Source organism: Phascolarctos cinereus, unplaced genomic scaffold (assembly GCF_003287225.1).
Source record: "Phascolarctos cinereus isolate Bilbo 61053 unplaced genomic scaffold, phaCin_HiC Scaffold_9;HRSCAF=440, whole genome shotgun sequence".
Taxonomy (NCBI): domain Eukaryota; kingdom Metazoa; phylum Chordata; class Mammalia; order Diprotodontia; family Phascolarctidae; genus Phascolarctos; species Phascolarctos cinereus.
This window is the reverse complement of record NW_027556402.1, coordinates 252,745,554-252,756,809: the sequence shown is the minus strand read 5'-3', so window position 1 is coordinate 252,756,809 and position 11,256 is coordinate 252,745,554. Positions and strand designations below refer to the sequence as shown.

Genomic DNA, 11,256 nt, shown 5'->3' with positions numbered 1-11,256 from the left:
ATTGTCCTGGCTCACCTTCCCTCTGGTTGTCAAGGCAATCCCACTGGCCTTGCCAGCAGGTTGAGGGAACTTCAATTAGACAAAGATTAAGTGTCTACTAAGAACAAGGCCCTGTGCTGTGTGGGGAATGCCGAGATGTTAAAGGGCAGTTTTGGAATTTAACAGGTGGCATAGGAATGTACTCAAATATGATGTGACCTAAATGTGTTTGGGGCAAAAGGAAACCTTTAGAAAAGAGGCCAGGAGGGAGAGAACAATTTGAGCTGGAAGCTGAGGGGAGGCTCAGAGAGCCTTCACCGGGCCTTGAAGATGGAGGGCTCCACGTAAGTGCAAGCTCCAGATCCATGGGAGTACCTTGGGGCATGCGGGAAGGGGTGGGAATGGTCCCAGGAAAACACAAAAGCAGTGATGATGGGGGGCTGCAGCCTAAGGCAGGTTAGAATAAGCTGGAGGAGCCCTGACTGCCAAGATAAGGAGTTGATACGTGAGGCATGGGGAACCCACAAGTTTCTGAACGGTAAAGCCATCAAAGCAATGTACCAGCTAGACTCCACCGGCAGTACTGTGCATTTGAGAGGAATCCCGGCAGGCAGGAAGCCCAGTTTGGCTTATGCTGTTCCCTGGAGGCCACCAACTCCATTCTTACCAATCCTGGCCTTGAAGTCTGTCAAGGCCATCACAACCTGCCTGGCCCAGAAAAGCAACACAAACAGAAGGCGGCTGGGTAGTCCCCGGGCCCCAGCTCCGGAATAAGAAGCCCCTTGAATCTCAGAGGAGTGGAAAGGGGAAGCTTCCTAGCATTGAGCCTGAGGGGATGATCAGGCAGTGGACTGTTATTAAGAACGGAGGGGGGAACACAGCAGAACTGGCCACCAGACCCAACACCCAGTGATGGCTCCTCTTCTTTCCCAATCCAGGCAGGAATCCCCCCAGCTTTATTTGCTCCCTTTGTGTTTTGTCTTTCACATGCATCCATCCCAATGGTCTAGTTCTTGTAATCTTGCTAATTCTAGGCACTTTGTTCACTCACATCAGCATTTTTCTTGAATTACGAGCTATTAATAATCAGCCCTTGTCCAGATGCAATTTAACAAGCATTTGCTTAGCACCCATTACGTGCTGGGCTAAGGTAGGACCTGGGATATGAAGATGAGGAAAAAACTCAACAATGCCTGCCCTCAAGTTCATAATCTCCAAGGAACAGGACTGCAACATTCTTTTTAACTCCTGTGGCTCTTGTGAGGTAGGTATTAGCACCCAGTAAACATGGGGAGTGGGTGACTTGTCCAAGAGCACAAGGCTTATCACTGGTGGGGCAGAGACTTGAACCTAGGTTCTCTGCCCCCCTGATTCCAACTTCCCGGCTCTTTTGAGAAGAAAAGTTAGTCAGTCAATTGGGGATTTAATATATTAAGATGAATATGGAGCACTTCCCTGGCCGGGCACCCTCTTATGATCATGTCCAGCTTGGTGCTTGGCTGTGCTCTCCCTCCCACAGGGCAGAAGGGGTGAAATTAGCAGAATGTCTGGTTAGGTCCTGGCTCCATCATGGCGGACAACTTACCCTCAGCCTCTTTCTTCACCTGTAGAACGGGAAGGCCCGTCTTCATATAATCATTGTCGGGGGAATGGGGAGGTCAGGACCTGTAATGTCATCCATACCTCCCCCTAACCCCACCCCCACCCCAGAATTCAGAGCCTTACGGCAGCCACGGGTACTAAGAGCTGCTGAGCCCAGGGCCCTATGCCACTGGGCCAGCTTGGAGGACCCGCTGTCGCCCAGCAGCAGACATCCCTGTCATTGATCGGTTCATCTCAGATGTTCAGCTGTCTCTCTGAGGGGACATCCTCTGACTACAGAAATGCCAGCTCAGTATCTTCCTTTCCATGTCAGTGGGACAGAGAGGTGACCCCGAGGCTTTCAAGCACTCTGTCGGGGGGAGCAGGCCCTGGGAGGTCCTACCAAGCTGCAAAAGATTGTGAATGGTGCCTGGGGACAATCACTCGTCTGAAAACCAGCTGACCTAAGGGCAGACCAGACCATCTTCAAAAGGGTGGCCATCAGGCAAAGGATTTTTCTGCCCACAAAGATTCATATAAGCATCTACTAAAGCACAGAAGGGTAGTGACCTGTAGTCATGAAGAGAGCAACCATACTGATGAAATCACAGATTTTTGGAAGTAGAATTATTCTAACAGCTTGGAAGTAGGAAACGAGATTTCTACTTAAACTAAGCCTTGAGATGGGCAAGAAAATGCCCGTGGGCTCTGGGCTCCCCGTGGGCCGACCTGATGAGCTCTTGGGTTGTATTCTGGAGTCTAGAGAGGGCTGGGCCATGCGGATAAAAAGACAGACCACCACTGAGGCCATGCAAGCTGAGATACAAGGAGCCCTTTTATGAGAAGCGGTGTGAGTGAGGGCCCTACTTTGGGACATGGGGCCTGCCACAGCCCGGCTTGGTGGCGGGAAGCAGCAGGTAAGGATTTCCCTGAGCACTGCAGCCGTGACCAGGGTCTAATGTTTGTCCTTGTAGGGCTGCCCTTGGGCCAGGTCAGGATAAAGCTCAGCTTGGTTTCTCAAAGAGGTACTCGAGATCTGGGGCCCGCAACCTCCGCTCCTTATTCTTGTTCTTGGCAAAGTCTCTCAGCATCGCCATGACATCGTTTTCAAAGATCTCGGGGGCTGGCTTTGCTTCTGCAGAACAAGAGAAGATGAAGGGGATAAGAGACAGAGCTCAGGCCTGAGTTCTCAGCCCTAGGGCTCAGGGTGCGCTGCCTCTGCAATGACCAGGCCCAGACCTACCCTAGCCCAGCTGAGTCCGGGACTGCCCTCAACCTCTCTTTGTCCCAGGGACACATTCCCTGCTTGTTTCCAGAGTGTGTAAAATTCCCCCGACTGTGCCTTTTCTTCAGGCAGGGACTTTCATACGGAGGCAGCTATGGGCGGAGGAAAGTGAGAAGCACCAAAGTGCAGTGTTGGGCCTGCCTGGAGTCAGGAAGACCCGAGTTCAGATCAGCTTCTTCCTAGTTGTGTGACCCTGGGCAAGCCACTTTACCTGTCTGCCTCAGTTTCCTTAACTATAAAAAAGGGGTACCAACAGCACCTACCTCACAGGTCTGTTGTGAGGGTCAAATGAGATGATACGTAAAGTGCCCGGCATTGCACTCGCTATTACTAGTAGTTGTGGTTTTCAGTGTTATCATATGGTGCCCTGCCCACAGATGGCACCGAGAGGATTAGAATCGCTCCTGTGTCATGTTCTCCTTGATCCTATTTACAAGTAACTACTTATAACTGCCTAAGTCACGATTCTTTGTCTCTGCACTTAGCTGGCCTGTAATGGGCTACGTCAAAAACTCCAGCTCCCCTGCTCAAGGCATGTTGCTGACCCTGGGGAATGTGTGAGGAAGCCAGGGAGTCTGGGCCTGATAGCTTCAGCCCACCAAGCTACCCTCCAAGGGTGTCTGGGCCGCTGTCTCACACCTGTACTCAGACAAAGAACGCTTCTTAATCTCATGAGAGACGAAGGGGGGGCACTGCTAACCCCCATTACCAAACTTCCAACCAATTGGTGCCTCAGCTCTGTAACCAGTCAGGTTGCCCTCACTGCCATGATGTCCTCTACCCTGCTAGGAAAGGGGAACTGTCCTTTTACTCGGGGTCTCTGGCATTAATGGGGGAAAGCCACTGACCCATTTACTGACAGGTAGCACATCCCAGCTAATAAATATTATCTTGGTCAGAGATCCACCTCAATTTGCCCTGTTGTTGAAATCTCAATCACAATAGGACTGATGTCTGATTTGATTAGAAAAACAAATCACATGGGTAATTTGGGAAACCAGTGCCAAGTGCTTTCTTATTCTAAGAAGCCCTTTCTGAGGGCAGCAGTCTTTTTTTTTTTTTTTTGGTTAGGCAATGAGGTTAAGTGACTTGCCCAGGGTCACACAGCTAGTAAGTATTGAGTGTCTGAGGCTGGACTTGAACTCAGCTCTTCCTGACTCCAGAGTTGGTGCTCTATCCACTGAGAGAACAGCAATCTTGTTGCTTTTACTCCCCCTGTTGGATATATAAGTTACTTGAAGGCGGGGACTTTCTTGCTTTTTAAATGTGCCCCCATGTGGAAAAACTGGGACACTAATGCACTATTGGTAGGGTTGGGAACTGATCAAACCATTCTGGAGAGCAATTTGGAACTGTGCAGAAAGGGCTATAAAACTGCACATGCCCTCTGACCCAGCAATTACTAGGTCTGTATCCCAAAGAGATTAAAAAAAAAAAGGGAAAAGGACCCCATGTACAAAAATACTTATAGCAGCTCTTTCTGTGGTGGCCAAGAACTGCAAATTGAGAGGATGCCCATCAACCGGGGAACGGCTGAACGAGTCGTGGTATATGAATGTAATGGAATATTACTGTGCTATAAGAAACGAGGAGCAGGTAGACTTCAGAAAAACCTGGAAAGACTTGTATGGACTGATGCAGAGTCCAGGGAGCAAACCAGGAGAACTCTGTACACAGTAACAGCAATATTGTATGATGAACAACTGTGAACGACTTAGCTCTTCTCAGCAATACAATGATCCAAGACAACTGCAAAGGACTCATGATAAAAAATGCTTTCAGTCTCCAAAGAAAGAACTGATGGAGTCTGAATACAGATTGAAGCATACCATTTTTCATTTTCTGTATTTTGTGTGTGTGTGTGTGTGTGTGTGTGTGTGTGTGTGTGTGTGTGATTCTTCCTTTGGGTCTGTGTCTTCTTTCACAACATGACTAATACAGTAATATGTTTTGCATGATTGAATATGTATAACCTATAACAAATTACTTACTATCTTAGGGAGGTGAGAGGTGAGGGAAGGAGAGAGAAAATTTGGAGGTCAAAATTTCTAAAAAGGAATGTTAAAAACTGTCTTTACATGTAACTGGGGAAAAACACATTATTTTTTAAAACCTGTATCCCCAGGACTCAGAACAGGGTCTTGCCCACAGTACCATTTAACAAACGCCTTTTCATTCTTTTGTTGTCAACAGAACAGTGGTGACATTCTTGCCAGCACGCTCTTAGGCAGCACTGACCGCAGTGTCTGACGCTGGTGTGGCTTAGTGGACTGACCCTGGGCTCGCAAGTGAGAACTGGACTCCCGTTAAAGCTGACACGCTTATGAGTGGGGTACCCTTGGGCAAGCCCACTATTCCAGAACCTCAACTCCCTCATCTGTAAAATGGGGGTAACATCCACACTCACAGTGAAGGGGGCTACAGGAATGGAACCCAAAGCCTGGCTAAGGAGAGAGACGGGTGAGCTCTCCTGCATTCCACCCTCTTCCTCAGCCAGCACATCCTGGGTCACTGTCATCCACGCCTTTCCAGAAACACTCCAGAGGATCACGGTAGGGTGCTGTAGGCCTCTGAGTGGACATAGCACAGTCTGATCCCCTCACTTTACATCTAAGGACACTGAGGACCACAGAGGCTAAGTGATCTGAGTTACCCAATCAGGATGAAGCAGGAGAACCTGAATTTGAACCCTGTTATTCTGACTCCCAATCCAGCTCTTCCCTGGATACCAGCAGCACCCAAAACAGCAGGAGCTATTACAGGAGGCTTTCCAGGTCCTCTAAGTAACAAAGTGCATTTTTTTAAGCTTCGTGACAGATTAAATAGAACTTGTCTGAATGATGGGACAAGGCTCAAGCATAAAATGAGATGCATTTTAAAAATGTTCTTTTATGCCTGAAAAACAAATTTTATGCCTTGGTGGACTGTCCCACAGGCTAGCTAAAGAGCACCAGGCTCAGCTCACAGGGAACTGGTGATCACAATGGCTGGAGAACCGGATGAGCCGAGTTAGCAGCCTGGCTTGCCTCCTGCTCATGTGACCTTCATCGGGTCACTGAAATCCCAAGGAGGGTTGGCCCCTCCAGTTCTCACCTGTATGATGACACCATCTATGTCTTCGGTGCACACGTATGTAACGCGGTAGGGGCAGATCAAAGCCCGGGGCTACTGTGTCTGTTCTGGGAGCTGAGATCAAAGAGGCAGCTTGTTACCGTAGACAGGGCCAGAAAATATGGGTTCAAATCCTGGCTGTGCTTGTTAAAGTCAACCTGATTAGACAAGTCACTTCCTCTTTAAGACTGGTTCCCCTGCTGTGAAACAAGGAAGCTGGGCCAGACAACCTCTTAAATTCATTAACTATAAAGGCATGTGGGCCCAGTCTCTGGTCAAGGACCAAAGAGAACACAGCCTTCAAGACAATGGCTCCTGGTGTCAGCTAGCTCCCAAGGACCCCCATTTTGCTGTGCTCCTGGGTTTCACCAAGGGAATGTAGCTTTCAAAGCAGAAGGGCCCTTGGGCCATTTGTCAGAGGAGGCCAGTTCAGTGACACATCTTGTGTCAAAGCCAAACTGGAACCCAGGTCCCTGACTCAGGCCTAGAACCCCAGGCCACGGTGGCCAGCTGGCGGTACCTGTCGCCCAGTAGTAGATATCCCAATCATTGCTGGGCTCATTGATCAGTCGATCATAGAGGTTCAGCTGCCTCTCCGTCATTTGGTGTAGATTCTCCTTGGCAAAGAGGCTAAAAGAGGAGAAGAAAGAAAGGGATTCAGGGGGCTGTTTGTGGCTGCCGGGCTGAGTGGGCTCAGCCATCCAGGGCTTCCACTTCCCCACCTGAGCAGGATACAGTTCTCTAGCATGCCTCGCTTCCTGCTCTCGTAGAGCAGGCGAGCCCTCTTGGTTTCAATCGGCTCATCTGTTCGCTCCTCCCAGGGGGGTAAGGGGATTTCAAGCATATCCTTTTGAGAGTCTGCTGGGCTCTCCCCTCGGAAGAATCGTCTGGACGATGAACCACCCACAAAGGGAGACATGAGAGTGTGCCTGGACAAGCAAGAGGCTGAAGGAAAAAAACAAAACAAAAACAAAAGCCAGATTGAATCAAGCTGCATGCAATTCAATTCAATAAACATTTATTAAATCCCTACTATGTGCCAGGGACTGTACACTGAAAAGAATGTGCAAATTCATAAAACGCTGAATTTAGATGTGACACAGCTGACCACAGGCAGGATGGACTGGAAGGTGAGTAACTGGAGGCAGAGAGAATAGCTAGCTGCTAAGCCAGGTAAGAAATGTGCTAATTAAATTCAACAAACACACAGCTGCTAGGGTCAAGGAACAGTGCTAAGCACTAAGGATACAAAGGCAAAGCTGGAACGGTCCCTGACCAGGATCGACATCCATTCTACAAGAGGATACAACAGGGTAAACAGAAAAACCTAACAAAAGAGATGTGAGGAAGAAGGGAACAGTAACAGCTGGGGTGAGGTGGGAGGGGGATCTGAGTTGAACATTAAAGGAAGAAGAGGACTCTATGAAAGGCCAGGATGAAGAGGGAAAGCACTCCAGGCATGGGGATGGTTTGTATATGAATGAATGCATGGCCATGTGAGATAGAACAGCCAATTGAGGGAATAGCTGGTAGTCCAGTTTGGCTGGAATAAAGAGTGTGTTAGGGGACAATGCTGAAGCTAGAAAGGTCCTTTTTTGGTTCTTCGTATATGGAAATATTAATGTTTGTCAAGTCACCATAATAAAGAGAATTTACAGGATCTGAAAAATAAATCTGGAAAGAACGGTTAGCGCCAGATTATGGAACGTTTTCATTGCCAGGCAGAAGAATTTGAATTTTCTCCTAGAGGTAAGAGGGGTTCGGCTGCTAAGGTTTCAGAGCTGAGGAGTAACATGGCCATGACTCACGGAGGATGGATCTACACGGCGAATGAATGGAGAGAAGACTGGAGATGGGAAAATCACCTGGGAAGTGATAAAAGTTGTTCAGGGAGCAGCAATAAGGGCCTGAAAGAGGAAAACACCCACGGGAAGGGAGAAACAAGAATAGATGTGAAATACCGCGAAGAGAGAATTGACAGGACTGGGGAAATGATCAGATAAAGAGGCTGAAGAAGAGTCAAGGTTATGGATCTAAGTAAACTTAGTATGGAAGATTTTGGCGTTTGGAAGCAGATGAGAAAAGTGCAGTTTAGTGGAAGAGAACCTGGGTTTGACACTCCGATTGGATATTTACTATCTCCGGCCCTGAGTTTCCCGTGTATCAAAGGAGGCTGGACTAGTAGATAATCTCTAAGGGTTCTTTCTAGGTCTAAATTCTGATTGCCCACCATTCCTACTAGCTGTACCTCCCTCTATCTCCTTTTCTCTCTCCTTAGTAGAATTTGGTTTGGGAGCAGCAGGCTTAAGGTCTAGCTCTGCCCTTATCTCACTCAGGCAAGCTATTTAACTTCTCAGGACTAAAGCTGATCAGTGGCCTAAGGAGAGGAACAAGACAGCCCAAGCTATCTATCTATCTGTAATATCTATATCTAATCCAAGCTATATGGAAAACTGCTCTAAATCACCAATGATTAGATGCGCAAATTAAAGCAACTGAGGCTGTACCTCAGACTCATCAAATTGACAAAGGTGACAAAAAAGGGGAATGACAAATGCTGAAGGGGCTGTGAGAAAGGCAGGTCCGTACGTGTGGCGTTGGGGAAGCTGGAACCAGAGCCTTTGACTGCACAATACTATTCTTGGGCAGCGCTCCAAAGACGAAAGACAAATGGACATACATAGACAAAAATGTCTGCCGGTGCTAGAAGGTACCCATCAACCGGGGCACTGGAGAACAAACCACGGTGCATGAACGGAATGGAATACGATTGTGCCACATCGACACACCTCTTTCGAGGCACGACCAAACAATAAGCTAAGGGCTTCACAGACATCCGATTTGATCCTTACAACTACCTGGGAGGCAGGTGCTATTATTATCCCCATTTTACAGATGAAGAAACTGAGGCAAGCAGAGGCTAAGTGACTTGTCCAGAGTCATACTGCTTGTAAGTCTCTGAGGCTGAATTTTGAACTCAGGTCTTCCTGACTCCAGGACTAGTCTTGAATCCACCCACCAGAAGAACAACTTGTACAATAAACACGAGGGCCTGAGGACTGAGGGAAAAGAACACCACCTCCTGATAGAGAGGGGGGACTAAAGATGCAGAAAGAGACATTTTTGGACTTGGCCAAAGTGGCAATTTGACCATGCACAGAGAGTGAACAAACAAATGCTTAAGTGAAGAACAAACAAACCTAAAAACCTTCTCCAGGCATTGGTTTCCTCACCTGTATTATGTATGAAAGGGCTGGGCTAAAATGGTCTCTAAATTCCCTTCCAGCTTAAAACTCCTATGAATGACCAAGATTTGGAAACTGAGTACCAAAGGTGAAGTGATGTGCCAGGGAGGAAATTAAAATCGTAGCTTCCAGAATAATTGGGTCCCACAGGAAACAGGTCCTGGCCTTAGGTATGTAGGCACATGCCAGAAAAAGACCTAGCTCCCTGCCGGGTCCTGGACTGTACAACCTCGGCCCACCTTTACATAACAATTCAAATGCTCAAAGCCTTGGGAGGGTCACTTCCTCTCCCAGCCTTCGCAGGGGCTAGGCCTCCTTTCTCTTGGGGCATTCTCTTTCAGTGACTTCAAATGGACCACCACAACACGAAAGAATTTGAAGAGCAACGGATAGTATTACAGTTGAGGGCTCTCACGAATAGCTCATGTTATTTATTCCATGATCTTGGCTGAGAAGCAAAGCAAGAAATAGGAGCTATCCAAGTACTTCCCCTTTAGCCTCTAGGTCAGGGTGAGGAACCTTCCGCCTCCAGGCCACACGTGGCCTGCTCTGGGTCCTGATCCCTAGGGTAGATCTTTCTGAAGAGTCTTCCCTCCACTTCCAGATTAAACCTCTTTTTAAAAAAACAAAAACAAAAACACGAGGAACCACGCACGTTTCTTGTTTGAGCTTTGAGCCGCTTCTAGGTTTCTGGCTGAAAGTACCAACATCCTCTTGACTCCAGTACCTTCCTTACCAAAGCAGTGATTATGTTCCATCCACCGACCTAAGCCAGCCACTTTCCTCCTCCTCCTCCGGTCTCCAGATAGCTGTTATAGCTGTTTCTGAAAAAGGCATTCCAGACTCCTCTTCCTTCCCCTTTCCACCCAACCACCCGGCATCCCCTTCCTGCACCCCTCTGACTTCTTATTAAAACTATTCAGACTTCACACAATCAAAGGATTCTGAGTTTTAAGTCCCTAATTCGACAGTGGCAGAAAGTTGGCGGCCCAGAAATTCCATTAGAATAGGCTCCACCATTTGCATGTTAAAGGCAAACTCCACAGCTTCCATTCAATCCAACGGCTATCTGCATCTCAAAAGAGTCATCCCGGCTGGGGGTCAAGCTGCAATTCGCCACCACTGGGGGGGGGGGCAGGGATTATTTAAGGGACTCTACCAGAGGCGGTTCAAACAGAGGTTCTAAAGCGCCGAGGTAGGAGTGTGGTCAGTAAGATCCAGGCACCGGGGCCTTGATCTTAAAGTTTTGTTGTTCATCACACACTATCTTGTGTTTTCATCTTTGTCCTTGTGGTCGTCACGTCTGACTCCGTGACCCCATCAGGGGTTTTCTTGGCAGGGGCACTGGAGTGGTTTGCCATTTCCTTCTACAGCTAACTTGACAGATGAGGCAACTGAGGCATACAGAGTTAAGTGGCTTGCCCAGGCTCACACAGTAAGCGCCTGGGGCTGGATTTGAACTCAGGCAAGCAAATCTTCTGGATTCCAAGCCCAGCCCACCTAGCAAGACCTTATTTACGTCCCTGGACAGCCTACTGAAGGCCACTTAGGCTTCATCTTCCACAGCACCGAGCCAGCACAGTGGTCCAGTCCTTGCTCAATTCATTCATTTATTAACATTTTATTAAGCAGCTAAAAGCCATAAAGTAGGATAGTGCCAGGCCCCTCATTTCTAATGGAGCTTCCCTTCTGGGAAAAGGCTCGATTGGGGAACCCTGCCTTCTTCCACGCATTCATCAGGCGCAAAGTCCGTGCTGGGCACTGGGCCCCCCTCCAGGAGCTCCAGGACCCCGTACGAGCCGGGCCGGGCCGGACACCGGGCAGGGGCGTCAGTGACCCGTCAGTGACCCTGGAAGGAGGGGGGTGGGGGACTCGGCTTCCAGGCCAAGCCCGGACCGCCCCCCTTTACAAAAGCGGGGACCACGGGGCCTTCCCCAGGGACGAGCGCAGCCGGTGCTTCGTGGGACCTGGGCAGAGGCCGCGGGAAGGACGGCTGGGGGAGGGGCGCCTGGCCCCCGCGCCCATGTGACACAGAAGCAAACTGAGGCCCAGCCG

General features: G+C 48.8%; 1 protein-coding gene across 2 annotated transcripts; it reads right to left on the bottom strand.

The window, feature by feature from the left end:
- Positions 1-2,377: 2,377 nt before the first annotated feature.
- On the bottom strand, positions 2,378-11,125 carry SDHAF2 (succinate dehydrogenase complex assembly factor 2). 2 transcript variants are annotated; one of them, XM_078148989.1, is made up of 4 exons: positions 6,679-11,125; positions 6,477-6,586; positions 5,939-6,031; positions 2,378-2,695 (listed from the first exon to the last, which is right to left on the bottom strand). In XM_078148989.1, the coding sequence occupies exons 1-4, from the start codon at positions 6,972-6,974 to the stop codon at positions 2,565-2,567; spliced, it is 630 nt and encodes a 209-aa protein (XP_078005115.1). In that variant the 5' UTR covers positions 6,975-11,125; the 3' UTR covers positions 2,378-2,564. The 2 variants fall into 2 exon arrangements, with proteins under 2 accessions (XP_078005115.1, XP_078005116.1); XM_078148990.1 differs by lacking the exon at positions 5,939-6,031.
- Between the last annotated feature and the right edge of the window lie 131 nt (positions 11,126-11,256).